The sequence below is a fragment of the Myotis lucifugus genome, unplaced genomic scaffold (genome assembly GCF_000147115.1).
Source record: "Myotis lucifugus unplaced genomic scaffold, Myoluc2.0 scaffold_249, whole genome shotgun sequence".
In the NCBI taxonomy this organism is placed as follows: domain Eukaryota; kingdom Metazoa; phylum Chordata; class Mammalia; order Chiroptera; family Vespertilionidae; genus Myotis; species Myotis lucifugus.
In genome coordinates this window covers 1,397,075-1,424,243 of record NW_005871297.1, presented here as the reverse complement: position 1 = coordinate 1,424,243, position 27,169 = coordinate 1,397,075, and the positions used below count along the sequence as shown (strand labels likewise).

General features: G+C 38.3%; 1 protein-coding gene across 10 annotated transcripts in view; it reads left to right on the top strand.

The window, feature by feature from the left end:
• The window catches only part of NMT2 (N-myristoyltransferase 2), a 55,166-nt gene that overhangs the window by 20,895 nt on the left and 7,102 nt on the right, over positions 1-27,169 (top strand). For 6 of the 10 annotated variants that reach the window (XM_023762535.1, XM_023762536.1, XM_023762534.1 and 3 more), the window contains 7 exons: positions 2,571-2,715; positions 4,195-4,313; positions 4,409-4,500; positions 4,617-4,733; positions 6,074-6,244; positions 7,775-7,883; positions 19,310-19,480. In XM_023762535.1, the coding sequence (XP_023618303.1) occupies positions 2,571-2,715; positions 4,195-4,313; positions 4,409-4,500; positions 4,617-4,733; positions 6,074-6,244; positions 7,775-7,883; positions 19,310-19,480 (924 nt within the window). Of the gene's footprint in view, positions 1-2,570; positions 2,716-4,194; positions 4,314-4,408; positions 4,501-4,616; positions 4,734-6,073; positions 6,245-7,774; positions 7,884-8,727; positions 8,874-19,309; positions 19,492-27,169 lie in introns of all 10 variants that reach the window. The other 4 variants (XR_002831677.1, XM_023762540.1, XM_023762542.1 and 1 more) reach the window with 3 other exon arrangements.

The following is a 27,169-nucleotide window of genomic DNA, read 5'->3' as shown; positions in this document are numbered from 1 at the left end:
CAGTTGTGACCATTTCCTTATTGCTTCTATCATCACCATCAGCTTCTCATCTCTGAAACCTAGTTATTTTGAGCTCTCCCCTGTTCCTGGTCACTTATAAGAAACTAGAGCCAGCCAAGGCTGGAGAAACTATTAGCATTATATGGTAGAGAAATTCTTTTCTTTTTAAAATTAAGAATAAGTTAAAATTGTTTAAATGTGGGCTATTCTCCATAGAATTTTTTAAAAGTTAGGCTCATTTCTTTTAAGCTGATGCCAGCTCTAGCTAACACTGTAAATTGCTGTGGACCCTGCTTAGAGAATATGCTGGTGTACACTCAAGAACCAGAATGAAATATTTGTCTGGGTTCTTGTAGATTTTCAAAGTATTAAATTTGGAAAATAATAGGTGAAGAGAACAGTTGTGGTGCTTATATCATAGGAGCAGATAAGGAGGAAAAGAGGCCTGCCTGACTCTCTTAGGAATATTTAGTGGGAAGCTAATGTGGGTTGGTATACATTCTCACCTTTCCTAACACTAATTCATTCCTCCCCAGGTGGTGCTCCTACTGAAGGTGGATGGATAGGTTTAAGAGTTTATCCTAGCTGAGTTTTCCTTACTGCTTTGTCACCATGGATTTGAAAATTGTGCTTACTTTAATCTACTTTAAGAAAGCATTTAAATTAATCATATGCTACTGGGATATAAATTAATCCCAATGGAATGTAAATTCATAAATGGCGATTTCGTGTAAACACTACTAGAAAGCACTCCGAGTGCCTCTTACTGGAGTTGGGATGTCATTGGCTCCCTCGGCACGAAGATGCTGACTCGTGTTTGTTATAAAAGAGTTGCAGTTTGCTACGTTAGTGTTAGCGGATTTGACTCGCATTAGGGAGGAAGAACTACCATGACAAGTTCAGGGAAGACACTAGAGGTCTGTTCTGAAAGAGTGGGTTCTACTCTGCCTTTTTAAAGATAAATGGGTGCATGTTCACGCACTATTAGCTGATGTGCTGTGCTCTTAATTCCTGTTTGGGGCATAGGTCTCCTAACAGGCTGTGCTGCTGGGGGTCCATTTGACTATAGATTTTCACTTTGCTAGAAACTAGTTACTTTATTTTGGAGATTCCAAAGAGATGCAAATGAGAAATTACGACATGCACTAGCCTTTTTAGAACAGCAAAAGTATTTTGTTAAATTAGTATGTATAATTGAGTTATGTCCCTTATGATTTAGACTTTAGTCAAAATAAAGGATAAACAGCTTACAAAACTCGTGGCAGTCCTGGCTGATGCTGTTAGACTTATAAGGGAAGATGTTAAGACTGTAACCAACTCTGGTTAGACTCCAGCACTTTGTTTCCTTGAATCATGTTAGTGGCAAGAATCTCAAGGGAATCCAGTGAGCAAAGCAACACAGGACAGTCTGTATTAAATTAACCCCGTTTTGTACCTGGTCAAACAAGTAAGCCTCCAGGTTAGAAGATTTGCTCCAGACCACACACATGAGGGTCAAAGTTGAGCAGAAGTTCAGAGCTACTGTTTATACACCATTGAGGGTCAGTGGTCCCTTTCCTTGGTGTCCACGGTGTGTTGGCATACAGGCAGCCTAAGGGCTCTGAAACTCCTTATAACCACTTCTGAACTGCAGTGAAGAGCTAGCATTCTTTGGATGGCATCAAAAGCATATGGCAAACCCGATATCCGTATTCAGTCCTACATACTATTCATTCTCTAATTTTGAGAATAGTTTCATTTTGCAGGCAGTGTGACATTAGTTGAGGGACTTTACAAAAAAAGAGCTGGGGAATCTTCAAATGACAAAAATATTGGCTTTGAGGAAGGAACTTTAGAATTTAAAGGTATTATCAACTTTATAGACTGAAAATATGTTTTACCTTATAAAAAGGAGTTTAGTTTCGAACAGGCTAGGGTGGCCCCTGATTTGAATTCCCAGAGGACACTGCTGGTCCTTGTTGGAAGGTTTGTTTCCGGGGTGTCAGGGTGAGGAGAGGGAGGTGTGGTCCAGGAGGAAGGCATCCCTAGAGGTTTCCTTTCCTGATTCACTTTCTTCTCAGCTCGTACTAAATTCAGATTCCGTTCGTTCTTCTTCTTAATGAACTTGTCTGCCTAGTTTCCATCCTGGAAGTTATTTCCTTTGTGCCCACATTGCTACTGCAGAGCATTAACCCTGACAATGAAAGCAAGGCTAGTGGCTGGCTGGCTGCCGAATGACAGTAATGCATGTGTTGCATGTCACCCCTTTTTGCTGCTCCGCTCAGATGAGTAATGGTCAAGCCATTTGCAGATGGTTGGGAAACTAGAGTGAAGGGTAGTTCTGTTTACTGTAGCTTTCCCAGACTGTCAGAGCCCCAGTAAAACTATAGAGCCGTGGTTATTTTTAACATAATATTGCTTACATCTTAATGTGTTAGCATACATGAGGCCAAGGCCCTGACCAGCTTTAGAGGAAAACTACTTGTTTTTCGGTGTTGTAGTCTCCAAGGCAGATGCACGTGTCTCTGCCCCAGGTTTGGAGTGGCGGCAGCTTCCTCACAGTCTGTGTCTGTGTGTCTTTGCTGTTGCAGAATCCTGCCATCCCAGTGCAGAAGTTGCAGGACATCCAGAGAGCAATGGAGCTGTTGTCGGCGTGCCAGGGCCCCACCAGGAACATCGGTGAGGCTGCCAAACACAGATACCAGTTTTGGGACACACAGCCGGTACCCAAACTAAGTAAGCTTTTCTGCTTTTCTCCTCTCGCCCTCCCCAGAACAAAGCTGGGTTAACAACAATCAAAAAACACAAAAGAGGCTTTATTTCACTTATATAACTTGTTTCATACCACAGGTTAGAAATTTATACAAAAGTAATACTTTTCTTCTTAAAAGTTAATATCCATCACCACACATAGTTACAGAATTGTTTTTGTAATGAGAACTTTTAAGATTTATTCTCTTAGCAAACTTTCAAATATGTACTATATTATGAATTATAGTCACCATGCTATACATTAAAGGACTTATTTATCTTATAACTGAAAGTTTGTACCTTTTGACCCCCTTTACTCACTTCTCCACCCTCCGTCTCCTGCCTCTGACAACCACCAATCTGTTTTCTGTATCCATGAGTTCGTTTTGGTTTTCCTATTTTTTTAGATGCCACATATAAGTGATATCATATGGGAATTTGTCTTTCTCTGTCTGACTTTTTTCACTTAGCATAACACCTTCAAGGTCTATCCATGTTGTCCAAATGGCATGATTTCCTTCTTTTTTATGGCTGAATTATATTTAGCAGATATTTGTTGTGTGTTTGTTATTAAATGCCAGGCACCGGGGTACATATTGGGAAAATAGTGGCATGAAAGTAGGGTAAGTGGTGGCCAGGTAGGGGTTGGGAGGAGGATATACTCCAGGTAGGAAAAAGCTTTAGTCAGGGAAGGATGCTGTGAGAAAGCTGTGTGTAAACTTATATCTGAAAAAATTTAAGTGGCCAGCCGAGTAAAGAGCATGGAGAGGGCCTTGCGAGGGCTCTGAGCTGGGGCCAGCATGGGGGCAGTCAGTGTGGCTAAGCCTGGGAGCTGGGCCGGGTGGGGGTCCCAGGGGGCCAGGCAGGCAGCGGCATGGTCGGAGTCTGGGTTTTATCCCAGCCACATTGGGGAACTGCAGGGAAGAAATGGGAAAAGGGCACCTTTGTGCAAATTGCTAAGACATCGATGACTTGAACTGTGCTGCCAGCAATCCAGGTGGAGAGACAGTAACAGTTCTGAAATTAATTTTAGATTTTGCTGGAAGTGGTCAGAGGTCACTGCAGCCTTCTCCCCTCACTCCGTCCCCTGTCCCCCCTCCTCCAGTTACTTGAAGTGCAGAATAAAAGTCTGTCATCAAACCTCTGTTGTCTCCCATGGTGCTTGCTGTACAATTAATCTGTAATCTCGGGGTCGAGACAGAAATCACCATCGTTTCATTGTACACTTTGTCATTGTATGACAGAGGATTTCTCCTTTTAGTGGTGAAATAGCTGTTATTCTCCACCCCTACCTAGCCACCCTTTTTCACTCTAGAAGTAGCTGAAATAATAGTATGTTAATGATTATATTAACCCCAAGGGCCCTAAACATGGTTTTATTTTATGTAACGGACCATTTTGGATCATCAGAATGCTTTGTAACTGAATAGTCTCTCTTTTTGTCTTCTATTCTCTCCTCTTCAGATGAAGTGATAACATCTCATGGTGCAATTGAAGCAGATAAAGACAATGTGCGCCAAGAACCGTACTCCTTGCCACAGGGCTTTATGTGGGACACGTTAGATTTGGGTAATGCAGAAGTGGTGAGTAAAACGCTCAAATTCAACACTTGCGTTCATGCGGATTGCTTCTGAGTGGGTTCTGAGCACCATAAACCCACACCTGTTTGGTCTTGCAGCTCAAGGAGTTGTACACCTTGTTAAATGAGAATTACGTAGAGGACGATGACAACATGTTCCGGTTTGACTATTCGCCCGAGTTCCTGCTGTGGTGAGTCTTGCTGGCCTCCCTGGCTGTGGCGGGGCGGCGGGCTGGCGCGCCTCGGTCTGTCCCTGTATTCTTGGACACTAACTGGCCCCTGTTTTCCTTGCCTACGTTGACTTCAGGGCCCTGCGTCCCCCAGGCTGGCTTCTTCAGTGGCACTGTGGAGTCAGAGTGTCTTCGAACAAAAAACTGGTAGGGTTCATAAGTGCCATCCCAGCAAACATTCGGATTTACGACAGGTACGTATGAAAGCTTGCCCGTGTCAGTTTTGATGTGTTGCTTTTTCAAGGATTGCAGTTATAAGAGGCTTTTAAAAGTGACTTAATCCAGGCTATTGATAGAGGGGAGGTTGTGGGGGGAGGGAGAGAGTATGGGGGAACTCTGCACATTCTGCTCACTTTTGAACTTAAAACTGCTCTAAAAAATAAAGTCTATTGATTTTTTAAACATTGGTTTGTGAACAACAAAAAGGACAACTCTCTTTTTCTTCCTCTGCTTCTCAGTCTCATACATGCACACACAGAGATATGTTTGTACATATCTGAACACACATGTGCATGTATATATGAATGTAACGGAATAGATAAAGCTATAAATAGGTATTTTAGATTTATTTCTGGGGAAATTACTTTAGAAAGTTTTAGGAGAGGTTTTTTAAAAGTCTTTCTCTTTCATAGGATAAGTGTGTGTTGCATTTTTGGTTTGGGTCTTCAGTCTAGAAAGTCAAAGACCCAGCTCTTGAAAGTCAAAGATCTAGTACATAATAGATCGTTTTACCTTTCAATACAATGGGTTGTTTGCTGCTAAAAAACATTTGCTCCAAAGGAATGCTGTGTGCTGAATGAAATGCTTGCATACCTGCATACCCGGGAATGGGCTTTGGAGCTCTAGAAGGTTTAGTGTAGCTCAGAATAGCACCAGGTCTGGTCTGGTCTGGTCGCGGCACCTCTCAGGGGTCCTGGGGATTGCATTATATCCAGAGCCACATCTTATCAGATTCTGCATGTGGGTGACCAGTGATGCCATAATTGTATACATTACAGGAAAAACACATAGAGAAACTCTGAGGCACCTCAGGTCCAGTTTCTAAACCAAAAACTTTTTAAAAACTTCAAACAAAGTCCTAAAATTTATTTAGAATAAGAGATTTGCATCTCTGTAGTCTAGAGTTATAAAGTAGGGGTGTATGGAAAATAGTGTTTCGGTCTGAATTTGTGAAATGTCTAGAGCTGTGGTCGGCAAACCAGCTCGAGAGCCACATGCGGCTCTTTGGCCCCTTGAGTGTAGCTCTTCCTAAGCCTTAGGAGTACCCTAATTAAGTTAATAACAATGTACCTACCTATGTAGTTTAAGTTTAAAAAATTTGGCTCTCAAAAGAAATTTCAATCATTGTACTGTTGATATTTGGCTCTGTTGACTAATGAGTTTGCCATCCACTGGTCTAGAGGAAAGAATATATTTCTTTAATATTAGATATAAGGAAGTCTTTCCGTTTTTATTCTTTGAAATTTTATGTGTGTTGTCTTATTTTAAAAAACATGTTCATCTTATGTTTGCTCTGGTTTTCTTTATTTCTTAGTGTGAAGAAGATGGTGGAAATCAACTTTCTTTGTGTTCATAAAAAATTGAGATCAAAACGGGTAGCCCCAGTGTTAATTCGAGAAATAACTAGAAGAGTGAACCTGGAAGGGATTTTCCAGGCCGTTTATACTGCTGGCGTGGTTCTTCCGAAGCCAGTGGCCACATGCAGGTAATAGCAACACCCTTACCTTGCATCTTACCTGTACCTAAACATTAGCCTTCCTACCCTGTTGCTGGAAGTGTTATTCTCACTTGTGAGTTGTATAGCTCAGAGGGATTTTGGCTGACCTGTGATTATGTAGTTGGTTGATAGCAGAGATGGAGACTAGAAGCAAGAACCACTGAATCCAGTCTTCTTTCCAGTTACCGTACAGCCACTTGTATGCCAACGATCTGGAGCTGTATTTCAGTGTCTCTTCCATTTGAAAGATTGGAAGGTCTGATCTGGTCGAGGCACCTCTCAGGGGTCCTGGGGATTGCATTATATCCAGAGCAACATCTTATCGGATTCTGCATGTGGGTGACCCAGTTATGCCCTAATTGTATACATTACAGGAAAAACACATAGAGAAACCCCGGGCATCATGATGTGGAAATATCCAGGGTGGTACCATTTCCTTTTCTCCTCTAACACTCAGTCTTATACGTGCTCTGCAGTGCTGTTCCAAATGTCTGGTAAAAAAGCCTAGACATTCTTGTTTGCTAAGAATAAGAAAAGGCATAAGCTCTGATTTTATGACTCAGTCTGCTCTTACCAAGCTTTCAGAGGTTAATCCAGGGAGAAAATTGAGTGTCAGGTTGTCACTTGACTAACCTGTTTCTGAAGAATCAGTTTCTCTCCCTCCACTATTTTCATTTATTCAAATAAAATGAAACTTCAGGTAAACATAGTATAAAAAAATTAAACCATAAAGTTACTATGTCCTATGAAATTATTCATAAATAAACAGGATAAATAAGACTTCACAGGTGCATATTGGAGCTCTTGTGGCGCAATTGGGTAGCGCTTGGTACTTATAGTTACATGTTAATACAAATCATTTAGCCCAGTACCTAAACTGGGATCACTTAAGAAATTCAAGCTTGTTTCATGCCCTGGTTGGTGTGACTCAATTAGTTGGGTGTTGTCCTGTGCACTAAAGGTTGCCAGTTTGATTCCCAGTTGGAGCACATGCCCCAGTTGCGGGTTTGCTCCCCCATCAGGGTGTGTATGGGAGACAACTGATCAATGTTTCTCTCTCTCTCCCTCTCTCTTCCTCTCTCTCTGAAACCAACTTAAAAAAAAATGTTGTTTTATTGGTTGTTTGTTAGATAAATATGAAGGCTGTACTGATTTAGGGGAATATTTTCAAGTTTTTAAACTTTTGGGTTGCTTTCTATAGAATCAGGGATGGTTATGAAATACTTGCAAACTGGTCATTATTAATAAGACTTTTACAATTTTAAGATACCTCTATACTGAAAGAGATGAAAGATCACAAACTACAGAGGAACATAACTAGGGATGCAGGGCACAGTTTAGAGGTAAAAAATGACTGATAAAATAAAGAAATAATTGCATTGGAAGAGGGACCGCATCCAGCATTGTGCCAGGCATAACATAAGTATTCATTAAATGTTCTACCACAGCTGAGCTAGACAGAGTAAAAACTTGGAGAGTCAGAAATCAGTCCGACTTTCAAACTTTATTGTATTCCAGATACTGGCATCGGTCACTAAACCCCAGAAAATTGGTAGAAGTGAAATTTTCTCACTTGAGTAGAAACATGACTTTACAGAGAACAATGAAGCTGTACAGACTTCCAGATGTAAGTAAAAACAATTTGCAGTTTTTCAAGACTGTAATGACTGAAACTTTCAATGTAGAAAAGAATTATTTGCAGGAATCTAAAAAACTGGCTTATGTATCTGAAGATATGAATAGGTAGCTAAAAGGTCTACATAGAATTCAGGGGTGAGGAAAAATAAGGAAGTTCACTTGGAAATACCAATTTGTTTTTTAAGTCTAAGTACTTCAGTTTTTGGTTGGATGGGATTAAACGCAAGACGTAAGTTTTGAAATTTTGAGTACTTATGGTTTGTTAAGTAAAAGGGAAGAAAAGTTTCAGGCTTCTGATGAAATCTTAATGCAATGGAACTAAGGTATAAGGTTAAAAGGAGGGACCTGGGAGAGGAAATAATGTCTTATAAATAAATTATCATCTTTTTAAACTAGCAAATTCCCAACATGAAAAATTGTCTGTATTTTAATAGGGGAAAATGTATTTGTTCTTATTATTTAAACTTTTTGTTTTAATTTCATCCAGCCCCTCAACACTCTCCCCTTTGGAAAACATCAGCTTATTTCTATATCTAAGCTGTTTTGTTTAATTTATTCATTTGTTATTGGCTTTGTTTTTTAGATTCCACATATAAGTGAAATCATACGGTATTTGTCTTTCTCTGACTATTCCACTTATCATAATACTTTCTAGGTCCATCCATGTTGTTGCAAATGGCAACATTTCATTCTTTTTTATTGCTGAGTAATATTCTATTGTAAAAATTTAAATGTTTACCATCTTGGCTTGGATGGTGTATTAGTTATCTATTGCTGTGTAACAAGTGACTACAAATGTAGCAGCTTAAAACAATACATTTACTGTCTCCCAGTTCTGTGGGCCAGGAATGAAGGCACAGCTAGCTGAGGCCTCTGCTTCAGGGTCTCTCATGAAGCTGCCACCAAGGCGTCAGCCCGGTCTCACCTGGAAACCTGCAGGGATGACTCCACGTCCAAGCTCACATGGCTGTTGTCAGGCGTGAGTTCCTTGCGGGCAGCTGGACGAGGGCTCAGTTCCTTGCTGACTGTCCGCCCTAGCCGCCATCAGTTCTTTGCCACATGGGGTTCTCCCCACGGGGGCTTACAACATGGCAGCTTGTTCATCAGAACCAGTGAGGAGAGCGTCCATAGAGACTCTCCCAGCAGATGGACGTTAGAACCTTACTCCCAATTCACAAAAGTGGCATCCAGTCACCATCGCCATGTTCCATTGGTTAGACACCAGTCACAGGTCCACCGGCACTTGAGAGGAGTGATCCCAAGGGAGTGAGTACCAGGAGGCCATCTAGAATCTCTCTGCCACGGATGGGATCTTTTGTTTGAAGTTTGATTTCTTCGGAGTTATTCTATTTTGGGGGTATTTACAAAGCAGTTTAGTTAATATTTTAACTTGGTTGAGGGAGTCATGTAGAATATAGCCATGTTCCTCTCGAACTGTGACCATTCTGGGTGCAGCACACTCCAGTTCTTTTTGCCTTTTGACCAGTTGTTTGCCAAATGCAGGTAATCAGTGGCTGCAGAATTGATGTCTTTTTTCTGATAATAGACGAGAATCACCTAATGTCTGACCTTAGGCAGAACTTAATAAGGAGAGAAGTGGAGGTGAAGGAAAGCAGGTGTTGGACGTGTCAGGGTCATCATTCTTGGGCTTCACGACCTGGCAGCGGGATCAGAAACATGCCCTTCCCTGTGTCTTAGCTGCTGTTACAGAAGTGGGGCTCGGACTAATGAGCTCACTGCCTCTCTGTGAGGCTTAGCAGGGAGGGGCTGTGTAGATCAGAGCAGATGGAAATAAAAAACGCAGTGACCTGAAGAAGGAGGGTGCACACAACCTGGGGAGGAAGGAGCAGGCCTCTCCAGCTATGGGGCAGAAAGGAAATGAAGAAATAGGAAGATGTTCAGAGAGGTCACACTGTTGCCATGACAATCAGTATTTACTGATTCTTTTGAAACTAGAAACAGTTTATGGTAATGGCCAAGACCTAGAGCACAGTCACAGGGACACAGATGGCAGTGAGAATAAAGGGCACCACACCCAGCTGAGATGAAACACGCCCTCGGTAGGCACTGTTCATTCTCAGCGTCCCCCTTGCCAGTTGTTAACTGCTTTGCTACCTGTCAGTTGAATTTAAAACTTGAAGCTCTCCTGCTTTTCTCACGAGAGGCTAATGCTCTTCTGTTTTGGTCTCCCCAGATTTCAGCTTGTTGACTAAGGCACTCTAGTTTGTATCTAAGGAAAGTGCCCACTTATATGTAGGTTGCCCAAAATGGAATGAAGAATAAGGAGTTTTAATACCTATCATGGGCTTATTCAGGATGATTAGAATTTGAGCTGCTAACAGTATTTTGACTTTTTGACTTGACTTTGTCCATTAAACTAAAGTTATAAAGGGTTCTCACTTATGTTATTCAGTATACTAGAGGCCTGGTGCATGAAATTCGTGCAGTGTGTGTGTGTGTGTGTGTGTGTGTGTGTGTGTGTGTGTTTGTGTGTGTGTTTCCTCAGCCCGGCCTGCACCCTCTTGCAGTCCGGGACCCCTTGGGGGATGTCCGCCTGCCAGCTTAGACCCACAGTCAGACATCCCTCTCGCAGTCCGGGGCTCTCACAGTCCGGGACCCCTCACTCCTTACCACATGCCTGCAGTGGAGGCGGGAGAGGCTCTCACCAGCTGTGAGCCTGGCTTCTGGCTGAGTGGTGCTGGACGATGAGAGCCCCGTGGGAGCACACTGACCACCAGGGGCAGCTCCTGCATTGAGCGTCTGCCCCCCGATGGTCAGTGCACGTCATAGCGTTCCGCCGTTCGGTTGATTCACATATTAGGGTTTTATTATATAGGGTAGGGTTCTTACAATAACCTTTTGAAGTTGGTACTTCTTATCCCCATTTTACAGATGAAAAGGCCGAGGCTTGTGAAATGTAACACTTAGATAGGGCATGTCATTAATAAGTGATGGTCTTGGTATGCAGGCCCCAGACTTCCATTTTTTGCCTGTTAGATCTCTTTACTTCTGCAGTCGACTCTTAACACACCTCTTGTGGGGGCATCATTGCTCAGTCCTACCAAATGTCTCTCTGTATAGTCATTAGAGTTTAGGTTAAGACAGGAAAGGACGATTGTCAAGGCCCAAACAGCTCTCGTTGGCATGTTTCAGTCATAGAGAAGGGAAGAAAGATAAAGAGTAAATAATTGAGAAAAAAGAGGGGGTAGAAGAGATGAAAGTACAGAATTTGGAAAATTGGAAGGTGCCGACAGCAGTCACTTGAGTTAGAAGCTGTACAATGCAGCGTACACCAGCCCTCCTCCCTCACAGGCCCAGATGGATGCTGCCACCCCTAGCAATCGCGTTATTTAAGGATAGGTTTGTATTATTAAGCCTAAAGAGAACAACTTTGTTGAGTGCAACTTTTGCCCTGTGGATGTCTTATTTTCTGATTCATTATTACTGTTTCTGCTTACAGTGCTGCTTTATGTCTTTTTTGTAGACTTCTGAATACGAGTTAACATTCATTGTGGCCAGCATCATGCTAGACATTGCACATCTGTAGTCTTATTTATTTATTTATTTATTTATTTATTTAGAACAGTCATAGGCGGGCAGGTCCCTTTCCCTGTTTTGCAAAAGAGGATATGGAAACACCAGACTCATTTGCCCAGAGGTTTAAAGTCAGGACAGAACTATGCAGGAGCCCATGCCATTAACTACTGCTAACTCAAATACTAAGGTTTCTCCAAGACTAATGCATTTCTCTACCCTTTAAATGCTGGTTTGTGAGCATTTCCAAACAAAGTTGGATTCTTTTTGTCAGATTTTTAAAAAACAGATAAAGAACAGGATTCAGATTAATCTCCCAGCTTTCTGCTGTGTTGCAAGGAAGACATGTGAAGACACGCAAGATGTTCTAGATTTAGTAGCAGTAGACGATTTTTTTTAATGTCTTATTTTTTTTAGTATTTAGTGTCCTACTGCTCCTTTTTTTAAATCAAATAAATAACCATAATCACTGCTTACATCTCCACTCTGGAATCTTGCCTCTAAAACAGACATGCCTCATAGTCTGACATACAACACTGCTTCTGTTTTTTGATAGACTCTGAGCTTTATTTCCTTATGCCCATATAAGCAGATGTTACACACATTTCATATACAGAGTCCAATGAGTAATGCATATTAGTTGGACTGTGGGAAAGTAAGTCTGGTTGAGATAAGAATTTTCTGGTGAAATTTAAGATTTTCTCAGTTACTGGAAAACAGTTTTTGTGTTTTATTGCACACTCAGAAAACATTACCACTTCCCTCTTTCAGATTATGCCAGTTATCATTTTTATCTAAGCTTTGTGTTCTTCCCATCTCTTCCTAAAGACAACAGCTAAAATTTGAGTGTTTCTGGTTTACATTTTAAATTTTATTTCATGCTTCTCTAGATTTTTTTTTTGAAGAGTATATAACTTCACGATGTCAGAAAGAAGCAAGTTTAGGCCCTGAGATCAATAAGCCATTGTTGGTCCGCAAAAGTAAATATTCTCCCCCTGTTTCTTAGGACGTTATGTTATTTTACTAGAGGTCTGCACCCTTTCACAGTCTGGGACCCCTCAGGGGATGTCCACCTGCTGGCTTAGGCGGGCCTAAGTTGGAAGTTGGATGTCCTTAGTGCTGTTGCGGAAGTGGGAGAGGCTCCTGCTACCACTGCTGTGTTGGCCAGCCATGAGCCAGCTTCTGGCTGAGCGATGCTCCCCCTGTGGAAACGCACTGACCACCAAAAGGCAGCTCCTATGTTGAGCGTCCGCCCCCTGGTGGTCAGTGCGCATCATAGCAACCAGTTGTTCCTGGTCGTTCTGCTGTTAAGGTCAATTTGCATATTACCCTTTTATTATATAGGATAGCTGACTAGTCTGTTCTCTTGTGCTTTACTGCTTCTGTGAAAACTTGAAGTGCTTATAAATTGCTAAGTTTATATACTTTCTCCTGACTATTTGTCCAGGCTTACTGTTTCACTGTGTTTCTCATCTACACCCTACTACCCAATTTTCTAACCTTCAGAGACTTGAAGTAGCAGTTCTGAAAGTGGTTGATATGAATATATAGGTTTCAGGTGTGGGCTTCTATGTTATAAGATCTGTATATTGCATCATGTATCCACCACCCAAAGTCAAATCTACTCCTGTCACAATATATTAAGACCCCCTGTCCCCCTCACCCCCTTCCCTCTGGTAATCACCCACTGCTGTTTGTGTTCACGAGTTTCAGTTTTATGTCCCACATATGAGTGAAATCATGTGGTTCTTAGCTTTTCCTGACCAACTTATCTCACTTAGCATAATATTCTCAAGGCCCATCCATGTTGTTACACATGGCGCTCTTTCATCCTTTCTTATGGCCGAGTAGTACTCCATTGTGTATATGTACCACATCTTCTTTATCCAGTCCTCTATCACGGGACACTTTGGTTGTTTTCATGTCTTGGCCACCGTGAATAATGCTGCAGTGAACATAGGGGTGCATATATCTTTGCAAGTACAGGATTTCGAGTTTTTGGGGTATAAACACGGGAGAGGGATTGCTGGCTCGTATGGTAGCTCTATTCTTAATATTTTTAGGAATCTCCCCATAGTGGTTGTACCAGTCTACATTCCCACCAGCAGTGATGAGGGTTCCCTTTTCTCCACAACCTCTCCAACACTTGTTGTTGCTTGTCTTGTTGATAATGGCCACTCTAACAGGTGTGAGGTGGTATCTCATTGTAGTTTTAATTTACATTTCCCTGATTGCCAGTGAAGTTGAACATCTTTTCATGTATCTATTGGCTGTTGTATGTCTTCTTGGGAGAGGTGTATTTTCAAGTCCTCCGTCCACTTTTTGATTGGGTTGTTTGTTTATTTGTTTGGTGTTGAGTTTTATGAGTTCTTTGTATATTGTGGAAATTAGACCTTTGTCAGAACTACTGTTTGTAAATATCATGTCCCATCTGGTTGGCTATCTCTTTGTGTTGTCAGTTTCTTTTGTTTTGCAGAAGCTTTTTAGTTTGATATAGTCCCATTAATTTATTTTTACGTTTACTTCCCTTGCCTTTGGGGTCAAGTTCATAAAATGTTCTCTATGACCAAGGTCTATAAGTTTGGTACCTATATTTTTTTCTATGTAACTTATTGTTTTAGGTCTTATATTTAGGTCTTTGATTCATCTTGAATTAATTTTTATACATAAAGACAAACTGTAATCCAGTTTCATCTATTTGCATGTGGCTTTCCAGTTTTCCCAGCACCATTTATTAAAGAGACTGTCTTTACTCTATTGTGTATTTCTGGCTCATTTGTCAAAAATTATCTGTCCATATACATGTGGTTTTATAGCTGGGCTGGCTCTCTCTTCTGTTCCACGGAGATGTGTGTCTGTTTCTCTGCCAATACCATCTTGTTTTGATTATTGTAGCTCTGTAATGTAATTTGAAGTCCGGTAGCATCTGACCTCCGGTTCTTTTTTTCTTAGGATTGCTTTGGCTATTTGGGGTCTTTTGTGGTTTCTCATTTTATTTTATTAAAAAATGACATTGGGATTTTGCTGGGCATTGCATTAAATCTGTATATTGCTTTGGGTAATATGGCCATTTTAACTATGTTGATTCTTCCAATCCATGAACACAGGATATTTTTTCCATTTTATTGTGTCTTTTTCAATCTCTTTTAATAATGCTTTGTAGTTTTCAGTATATAAGTCTTTCACGGTCTTTGTTAAGTTTATTCCTAGGTATTTTATTCTTTTGGTTGGAATTGCAAATGGAATTTTTTTTTCCCATTTCTTTTTCTGAAGTTTTGTTGTTAGTATACAGGAAGGCAATGGATTTTTGCACATTGATTTTGTATCCTGCAACTTGACTGTATTTGTTTATTGTTTCTAATAGTTTTTTTGTAGAGTCTTCAATTTTTTGGAAGAGTTTGAGAAGGATAAGTTTTAAATCTTCTTTGAACGTTTGGTAGAATTTACTGGTGAAACCATCTGGTCCTGGACTTTTGTTTTTGTTGTTGTTTTTATGGTTGTTTTAATGTCCTCACTGCTGACTGTTCTATTTAATTTTTTCAATTCTCCATGATTCAGTCTAGGATGATTATATATTTCTAGAAATTTACACATTTCTTCTAATTATTGAATTTGGTGGTGTATAATCTTTCATAATATTCTAGTATCCTTTGTATTTCTGTGATGTCTGTGGTAATTTCTTCTCTCTCATTTCTGATTTTGTTTATATGGGTCTTCTTCCTTTTTTCCTTAGTTAGTCTAACTAGAGGTTTGTCAATTTCATTAATCTTTTCAAAGAACCAGCTCTTTGTTGTATTATTTTTTGTATAGTCTTTTTGTTGTCTATTTCATTCAATTCTGCTCTAATTTTAATTATATCCTTCCTTCTACTGACTTTGGGTTGCTTTTGTTCTTCCTTTTCTAGTTCTATAAGGTGTAATGTTAGGTTGTTTACTTGGGATTTCTCTTGTTTTTTGAAATAGGCCTGTAATGATATAAACTTTCCTCTTATTATGCTTTCCCTGCATCCCAGATGTTTTGACATGTTGTATTGTCATTCTCATTTGTCTCTATATATCTTTTGAGCTCATCTTTTATTTCTTATTTGACCCAGTCATTTTTAGTAGTATGTTGTTGTTTTTTTGTGTTTTGTTTTGTTTTTGTTTTTGTTTCCATTTTATTTATTTATTTATTTTGCTATGAACTCTTTTTTTTTTATTATTGCTTAAAGTATTACAAAGAGTATTACATATGTCTCCTTTTTTTCCCCGCCCTTGACAATCCCCTGGCCGCCCCTACCCCCCAGTGTCTTATGTCCATTGGTTATGCTTATATGCATGCATACAAGTCCTTCGGTTGATCTCTTACCCTCCCCCTCCTGCCCCCCAACCCTCCCCGGCCTTCCCGCTGTAGTTGGACAGTTTGTTCGAGGCAGCTCTGCCTCTGTATCTATTTTTGTTCATAAGTTTATAATGGTCTTTATTATCCATAAATGAGTGAGATCATGTGGTATTTTTCCTTCAGTGACTGGCTTATTTCACTTAGCATAATGCTCTCCAGATCCATCCATGCTGTTGCAAATGGTAAGAATTCCTTCTTTTTTACAGCAGCATAGTATTCCATCGTGTAGATATACCACAGTTTTCTAATCCATTCATCTACTGATGGGCACTTACGCTATTTCCAGATCTTAGCTATGGTGAATTGTGCTGCTATGGACATAGGGGTGCATATATCCTTTCTGATTGGTGTTTCTGGTTTCTTGGGATATATTCCTAGAAGTGGGATCACAGGGTCAAATGGGAGTTCCATTTTTAGTTTTTTGAGGAAACTCCATACTGTCTTCCATAGTGGCTGCACCAGTCTGCATTCCCACCAGCAGTGCACGAGTGTTCCTTTTTCTACACATCCTCTCCAGCATTTGTCGTTTATCTTTTATTTCTTATTTGACCCAGTAATTTTTGGTAGTATGTTGTTTAAGCTCCATGTATTTGTGGGTTTCTTTACTTCCATTTTGCAGTTGATTTCTAATTTCAAGGCATTGCCATCAGAGAATATGCTTGGTATAATTTCAATCTTCTTGAATTTATTGATACTAGTTTTGTGACCTAATATATGGTCTATTCTTAAGAATGCTCTATGTGCACTTGGGATGAAAGGTTCTGTAAATGTCAATTATGTCCATTTGGTCTAGTGTTTCATTTAAGGCCAATATTTCTTTATTTGATCTTTCTAGAGCTGTAAAGGAGTATTGAGATCCCCAACTATGATTGTGTTTTGATCTGTTTCTCCCTTTACTTCTGTGAGTAGTTGTTTTATATATTTCAGTGCTCCCTGGTTGGATGCATATATATTAAGAAGTGTTATGTTTTCTTGATGTAGTGTCTCCTTTATCATTATAAAGTGTCCATCTTTGTCTCTTACTGTCTTTAAATCTATTTTGTCCGATATAAGTATGGCTACATGTGCTTTCTGTGGATATTGCTTGGAGAATCATTTTTCACCCTTGTATTTTGAATCTACCAGCTGAGCCGAGAGTTCCCAGCTGCAGGGCTGCATCTGCGGGCCGGGTGCACTTTCCTCCCTTCTCATCTCCCCATTTATTCCCGGATGCCCGTCTTTTGATGTTTCAATGTGCAGGTCTCTCAGGTGTGTGTCTGTGTTAAGTAGGGATTTCTTTGTTGAATTATAGTTGGTTAACTTGTTGAAATTTCAGGGGGAGAGGACAAGGTGCGCTCTCACATCACTCAACATGAGAGCCTTATATATTCTTTTGTTTTAAAATTTCTAATTTAACTTCTAGTATGACAAATATGGGTGGATATAACTACATTAGTAAAGCTCTATGGAAGTACACACATAGTATGAAGGAGAGGCTAACAGTTGCTTTCAGGATGTGGACTTTGGTGATTTTGCAGTGTGAATATTGAATGCATGACAACTGTGCTGCAGAAGAATGTTTTGCTTTAGAGAGAATCTGGCAAGCCTTTTCTTCATTTCTGAGTGTTCTCTATTAATATGGCATGTGTCCTGTTGATAAATCTAAGTGCTTGGTATTGTTGTTACTGAACCAATAACAAAAGAAAATGTCTAATATTGAGAAAGGCTATTTAAAATTTCCAAGGTCATCCTCATAGCAGAAAATAATCTTTTTTATTAATGACTGCAGTATGCATCCTATAAGGTTTTGCTCTTCCGACTAGCATTTAGAAATATATATTTATTACATTTAACAGTATTTGGAAACACATAGGTTCTCTCTTCCCATGAATTGCAGTCGAAAAATGCTACCAATGCTAAAATTGGCTTAGGGGGGAAACAAAAGAAAAATGTAATTTCACACCTGGTTTGCATATAAATGCCAGGCCACTGAAGTGTCATTTTTACATAGCCAATGGAGACTTTTTTCCACATTTGTAGCCTTCACCTCACTTTGTAAAACATAGGGATTCATTCAACACATATCCAAGCTGTTATTGCCCTGCTTGCCTGAAGGGTTAGCCTAGGACAGAGACCAGGACCTGGAGATTGCTTGTCCTTTGGCTTTGAGATCCAAAGAAAGCTAGAAGTACAAGTTCTGTATTAAATGTTAAACTAAATTCTTTAGTTTTGACTATTAAACTGTTTTAGCTGCATTACTATGTATTTATGGATTATGTAAATCACAACTGAGTTGTACATAGTAAATACTCAGCAAAGAGCTATCAGGTCTGTAAATACAAAGAACGCACCTGCCATCTCCTCTCCCCCTAATCAATAATCAATCAGCATTCTTTGTCACAGAGCCTTAGAAACCTCAGCACAACTAACATCAAGAAGAGCCACATGCAGATGAAAACATATTTTCCACCTTGGGCTTCTGCCATACTACCGATCTAATTTTACCAGTAGAGGCAGCTTTTAATTTTCATATATTTAGAAATAATTAAGATGGAAAAGGTAGAGTAGCAATACAAGTTATTGCTTAAATGTATCCACTATTTCTTCAAGAAAAAAAAATCAAGTGAACTGGAAAAATGAAATTGCATTTCTAAGTTTTCAGTGTTTTGTTTGTACAAACTAGCAAATGGAGTGGGTTTTTCACTTCCAGGCTCAAGTGTCCTGGTGTCTGGACAGTTCCTAGAGAGCTAAGTGATGTCTGGAGCTCTTGTCAGCATAGGAAGTTGAACAAATCCAAATGTCCTGACCTTTAGGTTTATTCCTGGGACCTAATGGAAAAAGTGTGACGCTTTGGAAGAAAGGACTCAAATGCATATTCTGATCACCCTTAATCAAAAGATTGCATGAAAGGACCAAACAGTCCTTGGCAGACAGCCATTTGCCTTCAGAAAAATCTTAGCTATTGAAACACTTTCCTTCCCATTCTGATCAGTATTATTTCTTTTTTGTTGCTCATGAGAATAAAATAGCTACATCCTTTTCACAGGCCATTGAATAAAATACGCTTCTCAACTCTTTTCAGCTGTGTTTCAGACTGTCAGACAAGGCAGTGTTAAAGCCCAATACTCCAGAACATGCTGAGCTTGCTCTGCCCTACCGTGTAGGCTGCTAAAATCCTTGGCATTGGTATACACATCAACTTGGAGTGTTCCTTTGATTTTGTTTGTGTCCTGGGCAATATTGACCAAAGACCTGGCACACAGCGATAGGGTATAACACATGGTCTAGCATATATTCTAACTTAGTGCTTCTCAAACTTTAATGTGTATACAGATTACCAGGGAATCCTGCTAACTTGCAGATTCTGACCTGCTAAGTCTGGGGCAAGGCCAAGAGTCTGCAGTTCTAACAAGCTTCTCTGTGACGCTGTACAGCTGGCCTGCAGATCACACTTTGGCACAAAGTGCTTTTTACTTCTCTGTACTTAAACTGCCCAATTGGTTTTGTTTTCACTCTAACAAGGTGACAAAGACTTCAGGCTTGAGACCAATGGAACCGAGAGATGTCAAAGCAGTTCGAGAATTAACCAACAGTTACCTGAAGCAGTTTCACCTTGCCCCGGTGATGGATGAAGAGGAAGTAGCCCACTGGTTCCTCCCCCAGGAGCACATTATTGACACGTTTGTAGTGGAGGTAAAGATAAGGTGATATGATGGGTCAGAGAAATAGGAAGATACTATATGCCACAGTCCGTTTTCCAGAAAGATCACACCGTGCCATCTTTCCTCTTCCTCCATGACTCACCGCTTCTATACCAGATTTCTGCTCACCCTGCTAGAACCAGGTTTTTTTCATACAGTTTCCATTACTAGATAAAAGCATACTTTTACTACTTATAAATGGGAAATCACTATACTTTTCTGTTGCTACCTGTGTTAATTGCTTTTCTCATTTTGCAAAAAAAAAAAAAGCCAATTTGGATGACCTCCTTTGTGATAGATACATTCCAAAGTTTAATATTCCTTTGGTTTTGCAAAATTGGAACTGAACTGCATTTGGTTAAGATTAAGCCACTTAATTCAACCCTCCTTGTTCAAATGAAGGAAGGAAAAGTAACAGTTTAGATTTTCTAATTATTGGTTAGATGAGTTTAACAGTGATTTTTAAACCATGTTTTCAAAAGCTTAGAATTGGTTGTGCAAATGCTACTTCGCTTAAAAGCTCTTTTGGTGGAAGTAAGGTGAAGTTGAGAAGTTGGGATTTAAACTGGTGAGTACGTGGAGGAGAGAAAGGAGCGAGGAGATACTGTAGCAGTCCATTCACTATTTGTTGTGAGAATTGAGCTGGAAGTGTATTTTCAGCATTGTCAGGCATAGTTTGAATGTAAAATTACGGCCAAGTTAGGGCAGTAATGGTAGGAGCAGACAGAGTGAATTCAAAGGACATTTCTGAAAAACAGTTGAGCAGTCTTTGTTTTTAAACTTTTATTTCTGAAACAGTGCTGGGGTGGATATCTTTGTTTACAAATTTTTATTCACTTGTGTAAGTTTCTCCAGAGCAGCAGTTCTCAAAGTTTTTTTTATCTCAGGACTCCTTACTCTTTTAAGAATTATTGAGCTTTTTATTTTTGTGGATTATATCTACAGATATATACTGTATTCAAAAGTAAAACAAATTTTAAATATTATTTTGTAAGTCAGACAAAGCCAAATACCATATAATGTCACTTATATAGGGAATCTTTAAAAACAAAACAATCTCATAGGCACAGATAACAGATTGTTGGTTGTCAGAGATGGGAAAAGGGGAATGGGTGAAGGTGGTTAAAGGTATAAACTTCCAGTTATAAAATAAGTGAGTCCTGGGGATGTAATGTGCAGCATAGTAACTATAGTTAATGATACTGTATTGTATATTTGAAAGTTGCTAAGAGAGTAGATCTTAACAGTTCTCATCACAAGAAAAAAAAACTTGTAACTATGTGAGGTGATGGATATTAAGTAGACTTATTGTAGTGATCATTTCATAATATACACATAAATCATATTGTTCATATTAAATTAATGTAATGTTATACATCAATTATATCTCAGTTAAAAAAGAAAAACAAGAAATAATTAGAAAAAACATATATTATTTAATAACCGTATAACAATAGTAAACCCATTACATTTTACCTAAATGACATATTTTGTATGACAAATAACTTTTCCAAAGTAACAAAATTAGTGAAAAGAATGGTATTGTATTATATTATTGCAAGTCTCTTCCTAAATGTCTGACTTAATAGAAGACAACTGGGTTCTCACATCTTCTGCATTCAGTCTATTGTGATATATTGATTCAATATTTTGATTGAAGTATATGAAAAAAATTCTTCACACAGAGTATTGGAGATATGAAAAAGAATGAGTAAAAAGAATGAGTATTTTAATAACCTTTTCAGGTAATTGTGGATATTATGTATCTCAAATCATATTAATGAACTTTTGATACTGTTAGATTAAAATCCATTGGTCTATCTTGTTTTTTTGTTGTTAATCTTCACCTGAGGATATTTTTTCCCTTGAATTTTTTTTTTTTTTTTTTTTTTTTTTACCTAGAGTGGAAGGGAGGAAGGGAGAGAGAGAGCACGAGAAAGAGAGAGAAACATCGATATGAAAGAGATACATCGATTGGTTACCTCCTGCATGTTCCGCCGCTGGGGATCTAACCTGCAACCCAGGTACATGCCCTTGAACAGAAATTGAACCCTCAACCCTGCAGTGCACAGGCCAGTGCTCTAACCACTGATCCATGATGATGAGGGCAGTTCTAGTAGTTTTTTGGTGGAATCTGTAGGGTTCTCTATGCCCTTGATCGGAATCGAACCCATGACCCTTCAGTCTGCAGGCCGATGCCCATTCCACTGAGCCAAACAGGCTAGAACCTATTTGTATCTCTTTTATTTATTTTTCTTGACTTATTGCAGGAGCTACATCTTCCAGTACTCTTTCCAATAAGAGTGGTGAAGGTTGACATCCTTGTCTCATTCTTCATATTAGGGGGAAAGCATCCAGTTTCCCATTATGAGGTGTGTTAGTTGTAGAATTTCTGTAGATGCACCTTATCGATTTGAGATAAGTCCCTTCTACTCCTAACTTGCTAAGAGTTGTTACCATGAATGGGTGTTGAATTTTGTCCAGTGTTTCTGCTTCAATTGATATGATCACATGAGTTTTCTCCTTTAGTCTATTGTTTTAGTGTATTACATTGATTGATTTTTAAATGTTTGACCATTCTTGCATTCCTAGAAAAATATCTAATTGTTTATGGTGTATATAATTCTTTCTGTACATTTTAAAATTTGGATTACTGATATTTTGTTGAGTTTTTTGAGTTCATGATAAATATTTGGTCTGCAGGGTTTGGGGAATGTTTTGTGATTTTTGTTTGTTTTGTTCCTTGGTACCATGTTGTCTGGTTTAGGCATCAGGATAATAACTGACTTAATAAAAATGAGTTGGGAAGTGTTACTTCTTCTATTTTCTAGAAGAGATTGCATAGAATTGGTGATAATTCTTTAAACGTTTGCTAGAATTCTTCAGTTAAAACCATCTGACCTTAGAGAACTATTTTTGCTAAAATAATGGACTATTCAGATAATCTATTTCATCTTGATTGAGTTTTAATGGATTGTGGTTTTTGAAGCATTGGTCCATTCTAAATTGTCAAATGTAGTTATATTTTGTATTGATTTTTTTTTTTAAGAGAGGGAGGAGAGGAGAGAGAGAGAAACATGGATATGAGAGCAGAACATTGATTTGCTGCCTCCTGCACACCCCCTACCTGGGATCAAGCCAGGCATGTGTCCTGACCGGGAATCGAACCAGCAACTGCAACTTTTTTGGTACAGTTGGGTGATGCCCAACCAACTGAGCACACTGGTCAGGGCTAAATCGTCAAATTTATAAGAGTAAAGTTCATAATCACTTCCTTGTTATTCTTTTTTTAAAAGGATATATTCTTTTAAAAAATATAGTGTATATTTTTTTTATTGATTTCAGAGGGAAGAAGGAAGAGGGAGAGAGAAATAAAAACATTAAGGATGAGAGAGAATCATTGATCAGCTGCCTCCTCCATGCCCCCCACTGAGGACAGAGCCTGAAACTAGGGTATGTGCCCTGACCAGGAATCGAACTGTGACCTCCTGGTTCATGGGTTGCCACTCAGCCACTGAGCCACATTGGCCAGGCCCTTGTTATTCTTTTAATGGCTGATTTATAGTGATAACCCTTATTTCATTCCTTTTATTGATGATTCATACTTTCTCTTTTTGTCAGTCTTGCTAGCATTGCATCAATTTTATTTTTCCAGAAAACCAGATTTTTGTTTCATTGATTCTCTCTATTGTTATTCTATTTTCAATGTCATTGATTTCTGATTTTATGATTATTTCTTTCCTTTTGCTTGCTTTGAGTTTATTTTGCTCTTCTTTTTCTCATACCTCAAGGGAGGGACTTAGATTATCGAGATCTTTCTCTGCTACAATGTAAATATTTACTTCTATAAATGTCCCTCTTTGTACTGCTTTAGCTTAATTCTACATATTTTGGTATGTTCTCTTTTCATTCTTTTTTAAAAAAATTTTCTTTGAGACTTTCTCTTTGACCCATATACTTAAATTCTGTCGTTCAATTTTTATGTGTTTGAGAAGTCCAATTAATTTCTAGTTTCATTCTATTATGATTGGAGAACATGCTTTATTATTTCAACTTTGGTAGGGTTCTTGAGGTTTGTTTTAGGCCCATGTGGTCTATCTTGGTGAATGTTCTATGTGTTAATGAAATGTATATTCTCTTGCTTTTAGGTGGCATGTTCTATATATACCAATTAAATCCTGTTGATTGTATTCAGACTTTTTGTATTCTTGCTGATTTTCTTTCAAATAGTTTTGTTAGTTGATGAGAGGGGCTTGAAGTCCCCAACTATAATTGTGTTTATTTGTCTATTTCTCCTTGCAGCTCTATCAGTTCTTCTTGATGTTTTGGAAGGTCTTGTTGGTACCTATACATTTAGGACAGTGGTTCTCAACCTTGGCTGCACATTAGAATTACCTGGGAATCTTTTTAAAATCCTGCGCCCCCTGGAAATTAATTTTTTTTTAATTTTAGTAGCAATTAAACAGAAAGATATATGTATTAATGTTTCTACCTTTTTCGTAAAATATAGTAAAGAAAGGTGTAAATTAGAAACATTGAAGTTTGAAATTATGAAACTATTTATTGAACTCAGAATAGAAAGGTAATACAAAAAAAGTTTTAGAGCAGTGGTTCCCCAAACTTATTTGGCCTACCGCCCCCCTTTCCCATAAAAAAATATTACTTCAGCGCCCCCCTGGAAATTAATTTTTTTTTTAATTTTAGTAGCAAATTAAACAGAAAGATATATGTATTAATGTTTCTACCTTTTTCGTAAAATATAGTAAAGAAAGGTGTAAATTAGAAACATTGAAGTTTGAAATTATGAAACTATTTATTGAACTCAGAATAGAAAGGTAATACAAAAAAAGTTAAAACAAATGCACCTGTGGCCATCACCGCCCCCCTGGATCGCTGCAGCGCCCACCAGGAGGCGGTAGCGCCCACTTTGGGAATCAGTGGTTTAGAGAATCAATCTTTCTATCATCATGTAATACTCCTCTTTGTCTCTAGTACTTTTCTTTGCTCTCAAGTCACTTGATTTGATATTAATATAGTCACTTTTAAATTTTTTAAAATACATTTTTATTGATTTTAGAGAGAGGAAAGTAGAGAGAGAGAAACATTGATGAGAGAGAAACATCAATCAGCTGCCTTCTGCATGCCCCCTACTGGGGATTGAGCCTGCAACCAGGGCATGTGCCCTGACTCGGAATTGAACCGTGACCTCCTGTTTCATGGGCCAAGGCTCAACCACTGAGCCACACTAGCTGGACGCCACTCTTACTTTTAAAAAATTAATGTTTGCATGGTATAACTTTTATAGTCCTTTTACTTTCAGTCTATGTCATTGAATTTGCAGTGAATTTCTTGTAAACAGCATATAGTTGGGGCCATGTTTGTCCACTCTGCCAATCTTTTTTTTGAATTGGTATATTTAGACCATTTACATTTGACAATTATTGATATGTTAGAGCCTAACTCTACCATTTTATTATGTTTTCTGTTTGTTTACTCTGATGTTGTTCCTCTTTCTTTTTCTTTGCCTTCCTGTGCATTGCTTGAAGAATTTTTTAGGATTCTGTCTTGATTTATTTTTAGTACATTTGAGTGTATTTGTATAGTTTTCATGATGGTTGCTCTGGCTATTACAATATACATGTGTGACTGATCGTAGTCTATTGGTATCAACATTTTGCCACTTTAAGTGACTTCACTTCCATTTAGGTCCCTTTACATTCTTGACTTTTAATTATCAAAGTCTTGAGTATCAGATGGTGTTTTAACTTTTGTTTCAATCATCAAGTAAATTTATAAACTTAAAAGTTGAAGCATAATTTATAGTATACAGTTGACCCTTGAACAACTCAAGTTTGAACTGTGTAGATCCACTTATATACAGACTTTTTTCAGTAAATATGTACAGTAGTATCAATGCACTTTCTCTTCCTTATGATTTTAATAACATTTTTTCTAGCTGATTTTATCATAAGAATATAGTATATAATACATATAACATACAAAATATGTGTTAATTGACTACTTATGTTATTAGTAAGATGTCCAGTAGGCTATTAGTTAAGTTTCGGGGGAGTTAAAAGTTACTTGCAGGTTTTCAACTGTCCAGGGGGTCGGTGCCTCTAACTCCCATGTTGTTCAAGGGTTAACTGTATACCAGAATTTCTGTTGTTTCTGTTGTTTGTTCTTCCTCCTTGATGCACCAAGATTTCTTATTATTTCCTTTCTACTTGAAGAATTTCCTTTGGCTACTCCTAATGGTATGTCTACTAGCAACAAATTCTTCTAGTTTTCATTTGTCTGAGAATGTCATTTCCCCTTCATTTCTGAAAGATAGTTTCACCAGATATAGAATTCATAGTTGATGATTCTTTTCTTTCAGCACTTAAAAAAAAAATGTTGTTCCTTCCTTCTGGCCTATATGATTTCAGACGCAAAATCTTCTGTCAGTCTAATTGGTTTTATATAGATAATGCATTGTTTTCTATGGCTACTTTAAAGATTTTTCTTTGTCTTTAGTTTTTGGAATTTCAACTATGGTGCATCTTGGAGTGGATTTTTTTTTTTTTTTAGTTTATCCTGTTAGGGCTCACTCAGCTTCTTGAATCTGTTGTGTGAATTTTACCAAATTTGGGAAGTTTTTAGACATTATTTCTTCAAATACTCTTTCAGCTCCACACTTTCTCCTTTCCTTCTGGGACTTCAATGAGACTCCTATCAAGAATTTTGATAAGAGTTTCTTGGATCTTTTGTTACTGTCCCACAGATCCCTGAGACTTAATTCATGTTTTTTTAGTCTGTTTTCTCTTTTTTTGTTCAGATTGGGTTTATTCTACTGAATTCTTCAAGTTCAGTGATTCTGTCCTCTGTCATCTCCACTCTACTGTTAAGCCCATCTATTAAGGTTTTAAAATTTTTTTCTGTTATATTACTTTTTAAGTTGAAAATATTTATTAAAGCTGATAGTTTAGGTCTCTAATTCATCTCTAATACTGAGCTGCTAATACAACACAATAGAGAATAACTTTAGCGTAATGTCTCTAACTTCCTAATGTCTAAACTTCTTAAAGTTTAATAAATCAGAAAAACACAAAGACCAGATCATCCATCCCTATAGAATTGTCTTTTCTGCTGAAAGCAATACTAGCAATAGCATACATGTGGACTAGCCTCCTCAACTGTGTAATTCAAACATTTCGTTTGAATTATATGCAAACTGCATAGGTTACCACAGCTCTTAAAACAACCCAAATAACACCAGCTAATTTCTTGTATTGAAGAGTATACCAATGATAATGAAATAAATATCACTATTATATCCCTTTTAATTTTTGATAGCTTCAGATTTTCTATTACTCACATATGTATATTTTGGTATAATACAATACCTTCCATAAGCTTCTAAAAACAGCTTGCAAACTCTATCCAACTTTGCTTTAAGCTAATAAAATTCTCCCCTTGTGCCTAGAAGATGTTAAATTATACATGTCTGTTAGCTGGAAAAGGCAGTGTCTAATCCTTATCATTCTTATTTCTGTAAAAGTAATGATTTTATTTTGATTACTTTTCCATAAGTCTGAAGAGACTCAGTAATCATCCCGAAGGAAGCTTTCCTTTTAAAACTTTCTATTGATTAAGATCTTTATGCAAATCATTAATTAGCATTTAGCCTAAGGTTACAACC